At 42.0% G+C, this 19,716-nt stretch overlaps 1 protein-coding gene across 5 annotated transcripts; it reads right to left on the bottom strand.

Moving 5' to 3' along the window:
* Nucleotides 1-289: 289 nt before the first annotated feature.
* On the bottom strand, nucleotides 290-19,674 carry ttc39a (tetratricopeptide repeat domain 39A). 5 transcript variants are annotated; one of them, XM_053856062.1, is made up of 21 exons: nucleotides 19,396-19,674; nucleotides 17,938-17,988; nucleotides 17,788-17,838; nucleotides 16,887-16,940; nucleotides 12,111-12,215; nucleotides 8,196-8,327; nucleotides 7,044-7,084; nucleotides 6,906-6,973; nucleotides 6,764-6,828; nucleotides 6,576-6,675; nucleotides 6,397-6,462; nucleotides 6,149-6,257; nucleotides 6,013-6,080; nucleotides 5,883-5,942; nucleotides 5,377-5,538; nucleotides 5,012-5,103; nucleotides 4,723-4,843; nucleotides 4,423-4,534; nucleotides 3,172-3,286; nucleotides 2,837-2,953; nucleotides 290-2,761 (listed from the first exon to the last, which is right to left on the bottom strand). In XM_053856062.1, the coding sequence occupies exons 1-21, from the start codon at nucleotides 19,434-19,436 to the stop codon at nucleotides 2,647-2,649; spliced, it is 1,845 nt and encodes a 614-aa protein (XP_053712037.1). In that variant the 5' UTR covers nucleotides 19,437-19,674; the 3' UTR covers nucleotides 290-2,646. The 5 variants fall into 5 exon arrangements, with proteins under 5 accessions (XP_053712037.1, XP_053712046.1, XP_053712063.1 ...); XM_053856071.1 differs by lacking the exons at nucleotides 16,887-16,940; nucleotides 17,788-17,838; nucleotides 17,938-17,988; nucleotides 19,396-19,674 and adding an exon at nucleotides 14,141-14,584; XM_053856088.1 differs by lacking the exons at nucleotides 12,111-12,215; nucleotides 16,887-16,940; nucleotides 17,788-17,838; nucleotides 17,938-17,988; nucleotides 19,396-19,674 and adding an exon at nucleotides 11,678-11,721.
* Between the last annotated feature and the right edge of the window lie 42 nt (nucleotides 19,675-19,716).

The raw sequence follows: 19,716 nt of genomic DNA, 5'->3' as shown, positions 1-19,716 counted from the left end.
AGCTGAAGAACGACAAAACACGGTGACGTACATATACAAGCCACGCCTTCCAACCAATCAGGCACGCCGTCGTAACTGTCAGTCAGCAGAAACGTAAACAGTCGGCCACGCAGCTCGCATTCCTTTCGCCTGCCAGTACGTCAGTATTTCATTGGAAAATCGCCGTACTTACTCACACCTCACGGTAAGAGCTGACACAGCATGACAACGTCAAACTGTGTTCTGTCACGCATGCAAACAAAAAGACGACACAAAATGCTGTTCATCAATTTATCTTACATTAAAACATTTTATATGTACATGATTTCCTCTCAGAATGTGCTGATGATAAATATTTCAATGCCACCAAATTGTCTAGATTATCAAAACAAGGGGATCGGGGTTGTTGGTTATTCTTTTTGTGCACTATTGTAAACACACCACACCACTATACAAGTCTCCAGTTGAACCTCAACTCAATTGTACTCAACACCTGAAACAGTACCAGTCTGCGTCCGTCATTCATTGAATAGTGAGACAAAACAGAATATCATGTAATTCGCCATTGATATTGTGAAGAGATTACTGCTGATTCTAGTACGGTAGGGATGATAATTAGCTCCTCAGAAAGCAGGAAGTATTTGTGGTTCACGCTCTTAACATTGCTGAAGATGGAGCACGCCAAAGAACACAGAGTCCTTCCTGAATGAGTGTGAATAGGCCGTGTGTCTCAGCTGAAGTGCTGCTGGAGTTCTTCCCAAACACCGGGAGGAGAAAAGAAGGAAGTCCGCCTTTCTAAAAGACACATTCATCTGTCCTCTTAAAACAGGACAACTTTTTAAAACACCTCAACTAAACCTCCGGAGGGTTGACATGGCTGACCTATATACAACACTCTGTGGGAAGACCACAACTGTAACAATGCCATAGTTGACACAGTTGCCAGATGTAATGTCACATTTGGGCAACAGTACCGTTTATGTCCAATTATTGTCACACTTTGTATCGTGTCACAGACATGTAATATGGCTCACATCCAGTAGGAGATTAATGTGTAAGTCTGCTTCAACTAGAAGGTGCTCACTCAAGTTTTGTTCTTGAAAAATGGGACAAATGGAGATGACTTTGATGAAACATTACAAGACGACATGAAGATGAAGCTCCCTGTTCTTGGAAAGACTTGGAAACAGATGAAGACAGCTGACATACATAGGGGATGAGGAAAGGGGGATGTGGTGACCCCCTCTTAGGAGCCATCCAAGGATGAAGGACATTAGTGTTTGGTTGAAACTCCATTCCCTGTAGCAAATATTTTTACTGCTTTAAAACATTTGTGAGGAACATGCTGTTGTGGGATGGTCAATACACTCGAGCATGTGGGTTGCACCAATGAAAACGGCCCTCTTAGCATTCATCAGACACATCATCCGAGAAGACGGAGCTCATGAAGCAGTCACTCAAACGAAGGTCAGCCCATCGGACAGCGAGATAAGGGATAGAAAACATTCAACACACACAACACTTTGATATCAGAGGCTCATCAACTTAAGACTTGCAACAGACAAATGTATCATCTCTTGCGTAGCCAAATCAAAGGTGAACTGAGAGGCTTTTCATTTGCCTTTAAGTGCCTTGATACCAAAGGAATAATCGTCTCACATAAAACATTTTACATTTTGTTGACAAAAATGATGTAACGTGGTAACTTTTCAAGCATGGAACTGGTGGGTTTCTCTTTGGATTCAGGTTTGGGTTTTAACCCCACACAGTGGTTCTCCTACACACGGCCACTTCTTTCACCCTCAGATAAATATCAGATAATAAAAATACAATAACTGTGTGTAAAGGCACCCCAAATAATTTTAATGCAAAAATATGAAAACCACACACACGGGTGGCCTGCTTCTCATTCAGGTCGGATGGAGTTTAAATACAAGACACTTGGATTCAGTATTGGTTTGAGTACATTGAGTTGTGTACAGATGGGGGTTTTTCGGAAGTATTGTCAAACTTTGATCAGATCAGTGACGATCACGAGTTTGCTCAGTTTGCCGACCAACTCACAGCTAGGAGAAAGCGCTCTCTTTGCCTGGTATCTCTAGAACAAATATCTGCTAGATTTTGTGTTTGGAGACAGGAAGTTACTTTGAGCCAGCGTAGGAGGAAACATGACCACACAAGGCTCATGTAGAGCCACACGTGAGGTCACACTGCTCAGATCTTTATCAGCAATCGTGTGATAAACAGGGCCAGTGTCCACAAACAGTGATGAGCAGGTCAAGTTAAAGTTATTTATCTGCAGTTTTGGGGATCAGCAACAACAAACAAAAAAAGAACAAAGAAAACTGTCTTAAATAAAACAGTGGCATTGTGGCTGCCCTCTCTAGCAGAGATGTACGCTGCTTCTCTTTTTTCTATATTAAAGACATACAGTTTAAAAAGGCACATTTTCATTTTGGACTTTAAACCACGCGAGGATGAGTAACGTCTGACGGCGTGGCAAAGAGTCCCATCGAGCCCAGATAAATAGCAGCAGGTGTTGAATGCACGGGCAAAACAATTCAACTCCTGCCTGTCTCCTGTGGTCAAAAAGGAATCAGACACCGAGACAGACTGGGATGAAACCGTGTGGTGTGTTTGGAGACGGGACAAGTCTCAGTTCTTCTGCTATGGACTGGAGGGGACGTGAATCCCGTTTTCTTTTACGCCTTTGGCTTTGTGCAAGGCAGCTTGGATTCTGAAGTGTGTCCTTGATTCCATGGAGTAGTTCTTGTAATTTTGTCTGCAACAAGGGTTAAAACAATGTCTCAGACAAACAGAGAATCAATGAATGGCTGTGAGCATTCCTACAACTTACTTTGCCGCCTCCAGGAGTTTGATGGCTTCACTGTTCCTCCCCTGCTCCAGACACAACAGGCCGTGCTCCAGAAGGGCGTTTGGGACAAGGTAGTGGTCATACTTGATCTGGGACTCGCTACGATGGATGAATAGAATTTGTTTATTCCTGGTCATGTCGTTCTTTTAATAAAATCAATAGCAAGTGCAGCACCACTCGTTGCATTGAGGTTTATTGTCGCACAATCGCACAAATGACATGTTATTAAAGGAAATATTGCCATCAGTTAAAAAGTCATGTGGACACAAGGCAAGAATTCAAAGATAAACCACACATTTCCACGACTATAGACTTACTTGCACAGTACAAGTGTAAAATATTGTTCTGCTTCCTCATGCCGCCCAAGATGTTTGAGACACAGGCCTTTCAGAAGACTCAGCAGACACTGGTCGTCTGTTGTGAATTCGTTTCCTGTCAAACAATGAAAGAAACACTGATCAGACCGTGAGCCTTGGTGTGTGTGGTGATCCTCGTGTAGGTCGCAGTCTTTTATAGCACATTTTAAGATGTTAAACACTGATGCTCTGGTTTGCTCTTCCTAAAAATAAAATCAGCTCAAAACTCATCCAGTTACAGAAGCTGGTACAATTGTAGGAAATTCCACTCACGAGTATTGTTAAACACAGTTACAGGACATGCATGTTTAGCTGATCATGTGACTAGAAAAAAGACTACTTTGTAATATTTTTCTTTTATTTAAAAGTTTCCTGTTTGACAATTCCATAAATTATCTTCACAAAAGACCAGGTAAAGGACAGACCCCTTTAAAAAAAGAGAAAAAAGGGGGGGTGAAGACTAATATTAACATCCTTACACTGAGAAATGATAGGAACATTAATACATCTACAACTAAAGGGATGCATCAATCATCCATAGTCACCACTTCTTATCACTGAGAGGCGAAGTCTACTATTGTACAAATACTTGCTGCCAGGAGCACCTGGAGAACTTTGATATCTTTCTTGGACTTCAGGACTGTTACTTCCCCCAAGTATAAAGTTTGAACATTTAATGGGAAATGAATTCCAATGCCAGAATATATTGTAGTGGTTTGCTTCATGTTCTCTGCATAGCCTCCACCTACCACTGTCTCTGTTGTTATATATTTATTTCCATTGTTAATAAATTTCTCCAGCAATGCTCCCGCCACTCTGTTGAGTTAGTTAAAGACCACTGAAAAAGGCACATTTGCTGCCAGGTTTTTCTCTATGTAAAGCGTGTTTGTGTCCTCCATGCAGAATTAAGCTTTATACGGATGAGATGTTATGTTACTTGCAACCTCATTGAAAGCTTCTATCTCCTCATGTATATTTTCAGGAATGGTTGAGAAAGACATTTTACATTCTTGGTTAAAATAAGGTAAATGAAGAAATCACTATAGACTGTGATTGTTTTTTTTAAGTGATGTCTACTTCACTGGGAGGAAAGTCAGTCAATATTCTTACGTGTAAACACACACATTTAAGATGGTAGCAGATCAGTAAATGAGCAACTTGGATCATTGAACAGTCGGTTGACGTTAACATTAGAAAAAAGTGTATCCATACTCCCGCAGTTCCCCAGCTTGGCCTGAGCTTCATCCAGGGTTCTCAGCATGTTCTCTGTCAGGTCTTTATGTTTACCGATGACTGTGTAGCCATTCCAGATGTACATCATTTCCTAGTTGAGACACAAAGACATAAGTATTTCAGTTACTCAAATTTGCCAGGAAATATCACGCTCTCTCAACATCACTCAGCATTTGCTTCAGAGGAACTTTGATCCGTGTCTCATTCTTAACCAAGTGTAAAACAAGTGTACAATTTGATTCAATTGAGTAGTTCATTCATCTTTCATCGAGCACTAACCAGCGGGGCAGCAGTGAGAGGGATGGGGTTTTCTGAAAGATAGCGACGGGCTTTCCTGATGGCAAATTTCTCAGTTGGTAGAGACTTGCCGGCAATCTTTTGCTTCAGTCCAGGAACCTGCCTACATTGACATAGACATAGAAAGACAGCAATGTTTGAGAGTGGTGGACAGTGACAAAGCTAGATTCAGAGAGAAAATGGTTTCAAGAAATCCAGATAGATAGATAGACAGACAGACAGACAGACAGACAGACAGACAGATAGATAGATAGATAGAGTGAGCTCACACCTGAACAGAGTGACGGCAGTCTCCCCAAAGGTTAGACAGTCATCACTAGACAGCATACTTAGGTAGGCGGCTTTCATGTACACATACGTTGCCTGCAGACGGGAAATTTTCATTCTGTCATTCTGTTTCTTGTTTTTTTTCCCATTCCATTCCATTCTTCCATTTCCAAAGGAAACACGGGCGCAGTCATCATTTCATCATTCACACCACGGCTTACATTTTGGCTGGAGTTAGTACAGCAATGTCTCAATAATAATATAGTAAAAACACTAAGTTGTGTAGGGGATAAAAATACAAATACAGCTAACAACAATTCTTAAATACTGAGGAATAGATTCAGGTGAGTGCACAATGACCATGATCACCTTTGACCACGCGTTCTCTTTGCTGAGCAGGTCAGCATAAAAGTACGCCATCTTCCAGTGTCTTTTGTACGTGAAACACCACATCAGCTCCCAGTAGCACATGTGGTGGAACTGCTTCCACTGCTGCTGGGCCTCGCAGCACTCCTGGAAACGGTTGATAGCCTGAAATAAAAATTAAAAAAAAACAACTTCTGAATGGAACTTTGGAATTACGCTGTCTCACACAAGCCACCAGATCTAATGGACACAAATGCATGGGTCAACTCGACATGTGAGGCGGTCAAAACCACGCCAAGTTTACAAAGGTGTAAATCCCTTGCTGATATTCACAGGCTTACAAAGGAACAACATTGGAAATTTCATGTAGATTTTAACCAATGTTTTGTTGTGTTTCACGCATCTGCTATGCTTCAACTATCAGATGCAGCATTTCATCTTTGAATAAATATTGATAGAATCTAATGTAGGAATGTTGTCATATGAATCACTTCTGTGTGGTCACTTACTGCATCCAAGTTCCCCTTAATCTCTTCAATACGACCAGCAAAGAACAAGAATATAGATCCCTGGGAGAGGAAAGGGAGATTATATTTCAATCTCGCATCGCAGCAAACACAGTCGTTGAACTGGACGAACCTTTGGATATTTTTTTAGATACGGCTGAAGCAGTTTCTCTGCATCTTCCACGTCGCCCTCTCCAGTGCCTGCAAGTGGAACAAAAGGTTGATCGTGGTCCTGTGACATGGAGCGGTGCTTATGAGGGTGTACCGACCCAGAATGAAGCTCATGAACGTGTGGTAACACAGCAGCAACATGTTACATAAGAAGGACCTGAAGGTGCTCTCAGAGGAACCTTCCAGAAGCTGTTGGAGACCAAACTCCTGCACGGAGGGACACGAATGAAACTTAACAAACGTCTCATGGAAAACAAAGTAGCCACCATATTCAAAGCCATATCATTCCTCATGACAGATTTATTTCTATTTTCATACACGACGTCACCAATTGGATCAACCTCACCTTGTTACCAGAAAAACCAACAAACTCCAGAAGCTTCAGGGTCCGTGTAGGCAACATGGAGATCATCTGAAGGGCAAGAGAAACAGGAAATGAGGTCATGTGATCTCAAATGATAATGTGCCTCAGTGTGAGGGGGTTTTCCTCTCAGAAACATCTGCAATAGAACTCATCCCACTCACAAGATTGAAGGCTCCGACTCCCAACTTGACGCCTCCTTCAAAATGTCCGTGATCGTTTCCATGAGTGTAGCCCGTCGACTGGAGGATGGCGTGAAGCTCTCTGACAGGATTGCATGAAAAGATGAAAGCAAACTTAGCTGTGGGAGGAAAATAGAGGAGGAGGAAAGTAGATAGAAATGGTGGCTCACTTGTAGGTCTGGTAGCTGTTCCTCACTTTGATACCACCTTTGATGAAACTGATCATGTTTTCGTCCTGAAACAATGTCATAAGATAAGAAACCAAACACAATAAATATGCCAAACAGAAACCTGGGAAAGAGCTCCACGTACCTGAAGGAAGGTGAGTGCAGCTCTCTGCAGGAGACATTCAGCATAGCAGACCTCAGCATGGAGTTCCTCTGAGTGAAAACAAGAAATACATTTAGTTTGAGCTTGAATGTGATAAAGCACTTGTCTAACTTTTCCCACCTTCTGTGAAACCTTTGGAGAAGGCAGACTTTTTGCGGTGTCTAAGACAAAAAAACAGACAGTGGTTACTTTTGTGTTTCACCAAGATCCTTCCTGTTACCTCTCCCTTTGACAGATCTAAGCCACTCACACGTATCTGACATTTGACATCCTTTACAAGCATGTCGGAAATGAAGAAATGAAGAAATGTGCTTGGGAACAGTTAGACGAAAAAAGTCCCGCAGCTGAATGAGTGCAGCGTGTTTGTTACGCCTACACAACAAATACCTTAGTTCCTTTTTATGAGTTTTTTATTAAATAAATATGCAAAACAGCATGGATTAGATTCTTGTTTTCTACAACAGATATAGTCGTATAATAGTCTTCATTTGTGATATAAATGTACTATATCTCTCACCCATTTCTTCCATTTCTTGCAGCATTTTTCTTCCGTATTTTTTTTAAATTCCCCAAATGATTGTCTTCCATTCTCTTAGTGTTGGTGTTCCCTCCTGTACCAGTTCTTGGTGATGGCTTTCTTTCAAGCCACAAAAATCATTTTTACGAGGAATGTGGTATCAGAAGAGAGAGATTGCAAAAATACAACCTCAACAATTTTTGGATGCACTTCCTCCCTTAACATGAACATTTTAGGACACAAGCAGAAAATATGGGAATGGTCAACATCTATTTTACCACACTTTTTTGCCAGCATGGTTGGGATATTGAAAAGCGATTTTGGGTGTAATAAAAATAAATAAATAATGTTTTCCCTAAGCAAGATGTACTCATTTGCTGGTTTTACATGTTTCTCTACTCACCTGTCATTTATACACATTTGCTTTTTCCATTTAGTTTTTATGTCGAGTGTATTTTCCTTTATTCTCCCGTCTGTTGGTTGTGTTGTTGCTTTGGATGTCTTTAACGTTTGTCTTCAACAGAAGAATACAGACAGGCTAATCTAATCTGTGTACAAATGTCTTTATCGCTCTTCATCACCAATGATGTGACCTAATCCACTGTCTGAATCTGAAATGAAGGTCAACAGAAAGAGCGCTCAAGTTTGTATACTTTATATTCCTAAATTCACCGTAAATTCAGAGGGGAAATAAACACATTGATGTGACAATTTAAATATTTGAAAAGGTTCTATGTATTTCAGATAAAACTCACCGCTGGCAGATTGCTTGAGCCTCCTTCATGGTGTGTCCCGCAGCCAGGATGTGTTGGGGGTCGAAGGTCATCATGGCCTGCATCTCCAGGATGGTTGCATAGGTAAGTGCATGGTACATGCTGTCCTTGGTCCTGCCACGAAAGGAAAAAAAAACTGCATTTCAACTGCTGACTCTTTAAGGTTTGAATCAAATGATGATGAAGCTCATCTTAAAGCTGGGACCTTCAAATATCACAACGTCGTCATAAGTATGGCACAAATTTTGAGCCGGCCATTTCACAGGCCACATGAAATGTCTTGTGGGACCCCGAGCCTTGGGTTTGACACGTTTGACATAAACAGTACAACAGGCTTTGCTATAACTTGGAGCTATGCGGGACACTACGTGGTTCTTACCCATACACACACAACTGAACCTCAAATAAAAACCCACAGAACACAGGCTGTGATGTTGCAAACCAAAACACTCCCAATCCTCTGCAGCTCACTCCTCCTTGTGGCATGTCTGAATCTAGTCCCTCTTGTGGACAGTCACGGTAACTGTCCCTCACTTCCTGCTGCTCAGGCGTGTCTGCGAGTATGTACCTTTGGTCCTCCAAAAGGTGAGTTATCCAGTGTAATCCATACATAAGAAGGCCATCGTGGGAGTGTCACATCACACCCTCTATTTAAGAAACACTTTAAAAGACTGAGGAATGGCAGGCATTTTCCCTCTGTGAAAAACTTGTTGATCTGGTTATTTCACATTAACAGAGACAACATTCTTCATTACATCATCATCAATGCTCTTCATGAAGTAAAACCAGCATCACAAAGACTACAATGAAACACACACATCCTAAAGCCTCACACGTAGCTGTCACATGACTTCATACGAGTTTGAAGTGACAGTCCTGAATCACGTTGTGAGTGAATAAAGCTTTATGAGTGTAAGTGGTGTTAAAAAGGCAGCCCATGAATATTATATTTTATGAATCGATTTGTCAGATGGGAAATCCCAGTCAGTGAGTGACTCGGATGACAGTAACAGAGGGCAGGCTACCATCAGTACTGAGAAACACTTGGGGGGTTTCATGGCTTGTACAGGAAATATGAATGAACCGTTACTGCTGTTGAGTAGTGGGTGAAAAATCGGAATCCACTGATTTATAGCCATTATGCCGTTGCCACTAAAGTGTTTTTTTCACATGCAGTACAGACGACTCCAGACAGGTCCAAAGCAAGAGCTCAGAAACAAGAGCTTGAAACAAGCCTGTCTTATGTATGCAGACATCATGAGTGTTAAACAGGATGTGATTGACGGTGAAAATGATTCCTTTCACCGTTTACGTTACGAGTTCCACTTCCTTGTAGTTTGTGGGGAATCAGTTTGAGTAGAATAACTGTGCTTGATGGCAGAGCAGTCAGGGGCACTGAACACCTCACACTTAACATATATATCCAGAATGATGATACCAAACGTCTACAGGTCCAGAGTGTGTTCTGAGGGAATTTGTCCCGATAATCGGATCTGAAAACGGTCCTTATTTACATGTTCAATATTTACAAGCAATAATCTTGAGGTGAGTGGGCAGAGAAGCAAGGAAGTAAAGGGTGATGTTTTAACATTGATGACGATAAAAACTTTTGAATCCCAAAAAGTAAACCACACTCTGTCCATTCCTAGGTGTCCGGGTGACATGTACTGACTGTAGTTCAGATGTGTTCCAGACATTTAGTTTCTTTCAGGATTTTTCCTTGAAAAACACAGTAAAAGTCAACCTCTGTATTGTGTGCTGCTTGAGTAGATGTGGAATTGTCCTGAAATTCAGTCATTGTTCCTGTGGTACCATGCAGTGAAGTGAAATCTTGGCTTTACCTGTGGAATATAAAAGAAAGAAAATGCCACAAGAAAATGACTCTGACCTGCTGCACTGGACAACAGACTGATGTTATTAATACATTTGTTGATTATGGAAAAACTCACATTTAAGTTGCAAATAAAATAACTTTTTGGGTGAGAAATAAAGAAAACGAGTAATGTAACAATATTGGTATTCGTCATGGACATAGTCTAGTTATTTATCTAATTTTGCCTTTTTTTTCAGTTGCTCTTGAGCAAATAAATATGGGTTGGACTTGAACTTATGCTGGGACTCCACTTGTCCATGTGTTTGTTGGTATTCTACCATTCCTGCATTTCAAAGTGACACACCTCACGTCGAAGTGTGGTAAGCAAAAGATCATAAACGAGTCAAAACACTGCTGGGAATCAATATAATTACGCTGCATGCTTCCCTGAGCAAGTTTGAACAGAGAGTTGGAAGAAAGTCAGTGGCTGGTATCTGCTGCTTTGAGCAGTGCAAGCCCTTTTACTTGAGTGTCTTCATGTAACCTGATATATATGGAAACACACACAAAGAAAGGGTCAGACCGCTCTAGACGCGCACACACACAGAGCAGGTGTCGCTCAGGGCTACATCCAGTGTCTTGATGCTGTTTTTTTCCTATTTAATGACGACAAGGTTTAAAGCTCCAAGGGCCACATCTGAAATCTCACAAAACTACTGAAGCGTCCAGGATGTTCAGTCCCCTGATTTGTATAAAAGTAACAACACTGTCTCCATCACCTTGCACTTCCTTGATAAATTATCCAACCAATTTCATCCAGGCGCCAAATCATTGTGGTGTGATAATAACAACAACGTTGGTCACCATTACTGGTCCACACTGCTTGTATTCCCTTCTGAGAGAAATGGCAGACTCACACTAGGTCCATCCGTGTGCCTTCTCACGACCAAATAATATATTGGACTATCCAAGAAGGTCGTCATAAAACATATGAAAACACTGGCTGTGTGAGTGCGGTTTTGACTGCCGTTCTTCGCAGAGCGAGGTGGAGTTGGAGGAGTCGTGGCGGGGCTTGTGAAGCATGTTGGGGGGAAACGACTCTCACAAGAACTCAAATGCCCCGTCTGATACCAAAATAGATTTGGAAATAAGTGATCTCTGAAGAATTTATGAATGAAGCAAAATAATGACTCAGACTGGGCTGGGTTAAGGTCACGCTTCCACAGAACGGTGCTGACCAGAGTGCTTTTACAGTCAGAGTGGAAGCAACAGGCGTCTATCTGTGCACGCCCCACACACACTCACACAAACAAACAGTCAAATTCAGCTGTTGAAAAACCCATGACTAGAAACAAGAGCTGTGACAAAATCACAAAAACAAGAGTTGAGACAAAACCACACATCTTCTCACCTCCCACCTCTCTGTGGTTTTTCTTCTTACGGCACAATTCACCTGCTTTCCCATCTGAAAATTTCCAGAGTATTTGTGACATTTATAATCTCTGGTAAAGCCAGAACACTGCGATCTTCCCCGGTCAGGGTTCCATCACACAGTGGCACACAGTCACCTTCATGACAAAACTGTGGTTAGACTTCTCTCTCAGTGGTTTCTTTTTTTTCCATGCGATTCTACCAACCAACTGTCACTCACTCTGCTTTGGTCTCAGTTTCAATCTCAGTTGTAGTGGATGCGTGTGGGGGCGTGTGTGTGGGGGGGCATGTTGTGGCGACTTGTGCGGACGAGATAACTTGTGCAGGTGTGAGAGGGCAAACTAGAGACAAGTGAAGAAAAAGCCCCCTAAGGGCGACAAACAGCTGTGAATATGAAACAGCCACAGAACCATAAAACAATAGCTAAATGGAGAGGATTAAGAATTTGGCGCATATTTTTATCTTTTTAATTGATTAAAACCAGATTCTACATCACCATAAAAAGGTATTGTGTCATGTTGAGAACTGATGTAATTCTTAATTCAATATTGACAGGAACCTTAGTCATTCACAAAATAGGAGCAGAACATTCCTTAATATTTCCACAACACACAACATTGACTGATCATGAATGAGCATATTTTTTGTCTCACCTGGATTGCAGTCGAGACAGAGCCTCCTCAAAGTCATTCCTCAGGAACAGGTCCAGCGCAGCCATGCAGTCTTTCAGCGACAGAGAGAGGTCCGACCTGGGGCACCTGCACACGGGTTCCCCCAAGGAAGTGAATGATCATTGTTTAATCACTTTCCATCCAACACCGTTGAATGAGCATTTAAATTGATCACTCTTATAAAGAGAATAGTAAATATGTGCCAAGAACGTGGCGAGTCAACAAAAAAAGATGCGCCTTGTTTCTGCAAATTCGCTGACCATACAGTCCTTATGGGGTGCACATGATCCTCACATGATCTCAAGTCATGAGCGAAGATTCTCCATTACCACCACCATTGTGATGTTGCCTGTACCAAAGAAGCAGCCACTGTCTTCCTGGTTTATGACCCATTTAAGCTCAGGCAGAACAATAATAGCAGCACAATAGAAGAACAATGAACTGCTACTAAGTTTCTCATCAAACACTAAGGCATTTCTTCATTCTTACTGGGTGAAAAATCTCATGACAGTAATGTCTGTACACGCATCCATGGAGAACAGTTGGTCAGTCATCCCCTTATTCAGAGCCTCATATGAGAGATGGGCACAGCAAGTGTCATGCCATTACAAAAACTGTCTCTACTTCACATTCCTGCCTGGACAAAACACAAAACAGGCCACCGGCACAAACTGAAGTTGCACACACTCAGTCTTGCAGGGCTGGTTAATGACATGCGGGTGACTGCTGCTCTGACCTTATGACCAGCAGCACACTGAAAATGTCACCACACACTAGCTTGCAGCACTTCATTCATGAATCTGCACCAATAAAAAAGAGGCAATTGACACAATGTTAACAATGTTAATTGACACAAATCCATCCCTTACTTATTTCACCACTTTTCAGTTCAGTCTTTCAACAAGCAATGTTGAAAAACCGAACTACAAAGTACTGCCATAATTTAAACCGAAATTTAAGACGCACAAATTAAAACTTAAGATCAGCTCGACTTGTGTAATGACCTTCATTTTTTTCCCTGCATTGTTAACACGCAGCCCAAGACAACGCCACCACACCCAAATATGGTAATGAATTAAGTTGCACCCTAGAGGAAATGGTGACATTTGTGAGAAGCCCTTCTATCACAGCAGCATGGGACCACAAGTGAGTCAGTCAGCAGGTTCAGGCTGGACCTCCATCTGTGTGTACATGTTTTCAGTAAGACGGCAAGAAAGTAGCCAGCATTTATTTGAGGTTCTAAAGAAAGAAATGAACAATAATATAATGAGCAATACAGGATATAAGGGCACCTTTTCAGCTGCCAGTCTTTAGGAGAAGAAACTTATAATGGATCATGAAGTAGCGCCGAGGACTTTGCCTGAGGGAAAACACCCTCGGAGGCTGGGATTTGAACCCTCACTTCCCAACTCTCCCAAGTCATTGTGAGTTGCCAGTCGCCGGTTAACCATGAATATATGTCGTGTCTGACTAAAGCTTGTGAAAGTAACACAAAACCCTGCCTGAGCATTTTTGTCAAGTCATTCATCCTGCCTTTAAAGCACTTGCTGAAACAGGATAAAGCAGTGTAAAGAAGTGTTCAATTCTCTAGCTCCCCTTGTACAGACTGAGTGAGAGTTGCCTCATGTACCACAACAGCGCTCTCTAAATAGGGAGCAATCATTTCATGTGATTTCAGTTCCACTGGGAAGCGAGGTACTGTACCGTGAGCTCCATTATCCGTGAAGCAAATGCACTCAAATTAATCAAACAAGAAAATCACTTAGCAAGCACACAAACAACCATCGCACACCCATGCATGTGCTGAAGCAAAGTACACAGACACACACCCTTTCAGAGTGACGAAGCACTAGTTGATGGCCACATTCTTCCTCACCACTAGAGGATGTTCCGAGGCCACGTCACATTAGGCTGCGACACAAAGCTTGTCTAGAATAGTCAAGGCAACTTGTCACACATAAGAGCAGTTTCTCTCAATGCGGCGAGGACACATGCAGGAGTGAGCGCCTTACCCGTTCAGAAGATTCTCATCTGACATTTTCATCTGAAAAGTGTGCACGTGTGAGGGAGAGACGGGAGTGCATGTGAGCCAGGAGGCCTTTCCAGCAGCGCAGTGTAATGATCTGTGTCCCTTTGTCGAGCAGGAATAGCAGCAGCAGACGGGATAGAGAGAGAGAGAGAGAGGGACGGACAGAGAGAGAGAGAGGGGAACGGAGGAAGGGAGGAGGATGCAGTAGCAGCAATTCTTAATAACATGGGGATGACTGTCATACACGTGAGACAACAAGTTCAGCTTCAGAAAAACATGCAGGCAGACGGGCAGAAACTCCCCTGCTACATCACATCTATCTCAACTGTCACTCATCCCCTGTCTGTTCTGCTTGTCCTCAGACAGTAAAGGAGGATTCCTTCAACCATGTGAACAGTTTTTCAGTGACAAACTGAATCCATCATGTCCCCACACCACTTGCTATGGAACTCAAGTGGAGTTGACAAGAAGATCACTAACTAAAACTGAAGATCACCATTCTGTGTGAAGAGAATTAGGAACTGGATGCTGCTGGTTCGGAGAGATGTGTGAGGCAGTAGGGTTTGCATGTGCTGCCACATTACCACAGGGAGTATGCAGAGTGTGTGTGTGGGTGTGTAAGAGTGTGTGCCAGAGTAGAGCAGAGCCTTGAAAGTGCACGAGCAAGAGTGTGATCATTTGTGCAAGGCGGTGATAACATGGTGGAGTATGTGTGTGAGAGTGTATGAGAGTGCGTGTGCGCTTGTTTATCTTACTTTTGGGACCAATTCTTGGCAAAACACTTGGCTGGACCCCACGAGCTTAAGTCTCAGTTTGAAGATGAAGACTTCAAAATAACTGGGTCATAAGGTGTAAGTTTGGTTCAGAGTCCTGGTTAAGGTTCAACCATGTGTTTTGGATGGTTAGGTTTAGAGTGAGAGGCTGGGGAAACTTCACAAGGATAGAAATACACTCTTGTGTGCGTGTGTGCAAAACAATGAGTTGTATTTAGAGTATGATATGTGTCCAAGTGTGTTTGTGAGTGTAAAAGTTTTCTAGTTAGTGTTTGTGCAGTAGCATGTAATGATGCGTGTGTGTGTGACAAATGATAACAATAGCAGTGGTTGGGACATGAGCGCACTCTAAGAACATGTGTGAGTTAGTGTGTGATTAGGTGTGTAACAGTGTCACAGTGTGTATCAGTGCTTGAAAGTGTGATCCTGTGTTTGTGTGTGTGTGCATGATAGTATCCTTGGTGCGACAGACATTGAGTGTACTTTGTGAATGTAGACACACGGAGGCGCACACTCACAGGCAGGAAGACAGTGGTGTATATCAGCACAGTGAAAACAGAAATACACAACACTTCCACTAAAGTTTAATAACCAAAGCCAACAGATTAAAAGGTACAATCCCATCCTCTCGACCTGTTTGTTTCGTCGCCCGCTTGCTTCAAATCTTTTCACACGTTTGTAATCATAGCTGCACGCTAAGATCAACATCCGTATCACCAAGATCCTGCTGCGCAACAGCGAGCCAGACTGCTGTGTCTGCCATATGTACAGCTGATATAGGAGGATGTTGAGTTGTGCTCCTGCCCACAACCATTTTCTGTGCGTCACGATCTCACGCGTCATGGCACTGTGAGGACCTCAGTGATCAGTCTCTTAAGCAGAACCACACAAAAGTCAAATAAACTGTTTGACTACTTTTTCTAGAAGCATTTCTTGAGTAAGTAAAAATGATCTGTTTCAAACTCACACGAGGTTTAACAGGCTGATTCAACAAAAACTCATATGAGTAGGAACACACTGAAAACTGAAAAAGCATTTCTTTCTTCTGTTTTATCCTTTGTTTGCTTGGCCTTATTTCAGAAAACTTAGTAGTATTCCTCAAGCAGGCGGAAATTATCTGTAGTAAACATGGTTTGAAAAAAAAAAAAAACAGTGTACGAGTTGGATAGCTGTCATTTGAACTATTACTGTAAACTAAAAGTGTTTCTTTCTACTATTTAATCTTTTTGAAAAAATACAAAAATATTTTGATTATGTTTATTTCTTTTTTTGTATTATTATTACCTATTGTTATAATACATATGGTGTCTGGACCTTCTTTTCTTGTGTCTTGCAATCCTTCTTACAGGACTTTTGAGGGTATTTCTACTTGTAGGAGACAAAATATTGCAGGTTTCCTTGTGTGCCGATAGAGTGACAATGTAAAATATCTTCTGTCAATCTCAGAGCATCAAAGCTACATTCAGAGGTCCCTGGGTTGACATCCTCACAGTGAGGTTGAGGAAGGCGTATCAAGCCACAGGTCCAGATCTGAACTGCCACCAGGCAAAAACTGCCATCCCATCATGACCCATGCCTAAACACACACCACAGACCAAGCAACTTCTGGAGCTCAAGACAATGCAGCACTGTTATTACATCACATTCTTGACAATGCTGTGTCAAAGTGATGAACTAAGCAGAAAGAAAGGGTTAATTCCAGTTAATTCCCTGAATCTTGGACTGTAGAAAAATAGCGACTGAGAATTGATCATGTCTCATTCGCAGAGTGCTGAGGTGAATAATTGATTTTGTCTTACACAGCAGAAAAGACCGTGTCATGAACCTCACATGCCACTAGAGAGTCAATGAGTGTGACAGTAACTTGACATGTCGTCACAGGAGCTCGCAGTCGAGCGGTTCCCATGACAACTGTCTTTGTCTTGACATCAGGAAGCGCTCTCGACCAGGACTTACCCGTTTGTTGGATGTGTGGAGTTCGGCTCATGGTTATTGTCCGGCAACTGTAACCTGACACAGATGATGAAAGAGAAAATGAAAGAGTTGCTCTCTAGAGGAGGACACAATTGAAAGGAGGCGCTGAGATATTATCAACACTAAGTCGACGAAAACAAGCTTCCAATGACAGTCGTAGATGAATAAGTCTAAATATTGAATACAAGAATAGTTGCAATTTTACTTTGATATAATTAACTTGATATAACAACATGCATGATCTAGATCCACTGATCACACTGATGCACAAGACACATCGCAGCTAGGATGAGAACAACAACAACATGGAGGAATCCCTGAACAAAAGCAAACAAAAGCTTCTGTTTGCTTTTGTTCAGGGATGTTTTTCGCTACACAATGGCCAGGGTTTCCACTACTCTCAATGTATTTGAAATTCTTATAAAATTGAAATTCTTATACAAATATTTTCAAGACATGAAAAGAGCTTTAGTTTAAATAAGGTGATATAAAAACTTGAATATAGCCACCATCGGGATTTATTGTGCCATTGTCAAACTGATGCAGAGTTAACAATATTTTGTTGTTTAAATGTATATATGGCTCCATCATTTGATCCAGTAATATACCAAATTCATTCAAATTGAAAAATGTGGCTTCTTGACTACCATTAAACTGCGATTCATTGAGATTAATTAATCACAAATTCTCTATTTAACTAGATTTATTTTTTTTAATCGAATCGCACCCCTAGTTTTTAGGCATCATAATCGTGGCACTATCATGTTTCCAGTTTGAGGAGACTTGCCATGTCTGTATTCTGAAGTACAGAAGTTTCTAAAATGTTGGTCATCAGTTCTCTTGGCGGAGAAATTCTATTGTCCTGCACTGCTGGACTCCTCACCTGAAGTCGGTTAAGACAGGATCCAGATCCGGGCTGTTAATCACCGCCAGCCTGGAGACAAAAATACAGAGGTGTTTCTAATTGGAGCTTAATCCATGTGCGCTGATTGTTGTCTGACTGGAAGGATACAAAAGCACGAAGTGGACGTACCGGCTCGGGGAGTCTGGGCCGTCAGGAATGTCTTTTGCCTGGTTGGCATCCCTGCGAAAAGGCCAGAAGTCAACGAGGAGAGACAGGAGACAGCGGGTCGCACAGAAGTGAGAACATTCTTATTTGTCTATGAAACACAGAGCCTGGAGAATTATATACTCACATGAGATTCAGAAAAGCGCCAGACACACTTTCGGTTATTGCTAATGTAATGTAATGGGTAAGGTCTGAAGACTTAATCCGGAGCTTCCTGAACGAATGTTCTACCTAAATCCACTGTGTGATCAAATAAAAATCTAAATGAGAAAAAAAGGACAGAGGACAGAGAGGACCTGAGAGAGGACTCTAGTTAAATTCCCCAGAGTCGACATATTGAGAAATGACCCGGCAACAAGCATCCTATCACACTTTATCAAAATAAAACTACAAATTATTATTGGATCAAATTCACCGGCCAGTGCTTCCTGTATAGATTTTTCTTTCACTGAATGAAGGTAGCATAATATTCCCTTGAGTTATTTTGGGTTGATTCTCTGGATTCTAACGTGGGCTTCTGCATCATCGTTTTAAAAATGAATAATTTGATGAATAATACACCGAATCATGACACTGTTACATCCTGAAATCTTTTTGCTGTAGAGTAAAAGGCCGTTTCATTACATTGCTGACAGAATTGGTCACACTTAACTGGCGCTTAAAAGCACATCTACTTCGCACATGGATGAAGAGCAGGCTGTGACAATGTAGTTTGACTATGAGAAAGTTGACTCCCACATAGTGAGTTATCAGGGCATCACTGAAAACTGCATACATGTCAACATTTGATTCCAAAAGATCAGTGAACAATGTATGTTAAAGAAAGTAAAACTAGATTAGAACCGGTTTTTCATTTCACAAAGCAGGTGAATCTGAGTGGTGTGTGAGCCAGAAATGGAAGAAAATCTGGGAAGAATTATGTCCAGTTCTTTGCTTCATATACAAAAAGGAAATGTAGAGACAAATGGTACAAAAGCGTTTGGTATCAAATTCATGGTCATTTGATAAGTACACTTATGAAAACTAACTGAAAAGGATGACAGCAAAATTGAATCTGTGTTTGCCATCTTGAGTTTCCATAATATTTTCTCATTTCATGCAGTGACCCAAAATATGAATAAGTGGAGGTCATAGCACACAACTGACTTTTTAAAGCCTCGAGCTTCAGGAAGCCAGTTCCACACGTCACTAGTGTAATGTGGTCCAACAGGCTTCAGGTTGACAACAATGCACCCCATGCCAACTTGTTTGATAATCTACTGGCGAAAACACGATCAGATTCATGTAAATAAAGCCAAACTATTTACTTCAAACGCCTTTGTTTACATTAAATCAGAAGTGTGACGTCACAGCCGTGAGCTCAAAGCGTTTTGCTTGATTAAATATTTAAAAAAAGAGAGAGAGAGAACGAAGTGAACTCACTCATCTTTCTTCACGCCTCGTTTCCACTTGATAAAACTCATTCCCCAGGCTGCGGCAGCTGCGCTTCCCTGACAGGGACCTGAACACACCGACTGGCAGCCTTCAGCCTGACCTGACGCTCAGGAGCAGCCCCGCCTCCCGCGCGTGACGTCACCCGCAGGTGCGACGACATGCGTCTCGTGACTCGCTGGCGGTTCAAGTCAATGAACGGCAGCAGCGAAATGACCAAGACCGAGGGAGAACACATGCAAAACGGCGGTATAGCACCGCGGTTCTCAGGAGCCATTGCTGTCTCGGTGAGCTCGCCACTGCAGGAGCGCG

This window comes from Synchiropus splendidus, chromosome 1 (genome assembly GCF_027744825.2).
Source record: "Synchiropus splendidus isolate RoL2022-P1 chromosome 1, RoL_Sspl_1.0, whole genome shotgun sequence".
Taxonomy (NCBI): domain Eukaryota; kingdom Metazoa; phylum Chordata; class Actinopteri; order Syngnathiformes; family Callionymidae; genus Synchiropus; species Synchiropus splendidus.
The sequence above is the reverse complement of the archived record's forward strand: the minus strand, read 5'-3'. Positions and strand labels throughout refer to the sequence as shown.

Excerpts from the sequence above, each read along its gene's own strand:
- ttc39a (XM_053856062.1), bottom strand. The coding sequence starts at position 19,436 with ATGAGTTTTATCAAGTGGAAACGAGGCGTGAAGAAAGATGA. Across the intron at positions 6,829-6,905 it reads CTGCACTCACCTTCCTTCAG|GACGAAAACATGATCAGTTT; the intron begins GTACGTGGAGCT and ends ACATTGTTTCAG. Across the intron at positions 2,954-3,171 it reads TTTACACTTGTACTGTGCAA|CGAGTCCCAGATCAAGTATG; the intron begins GTAAGTCTATAG and ends CATCCATCGTAG.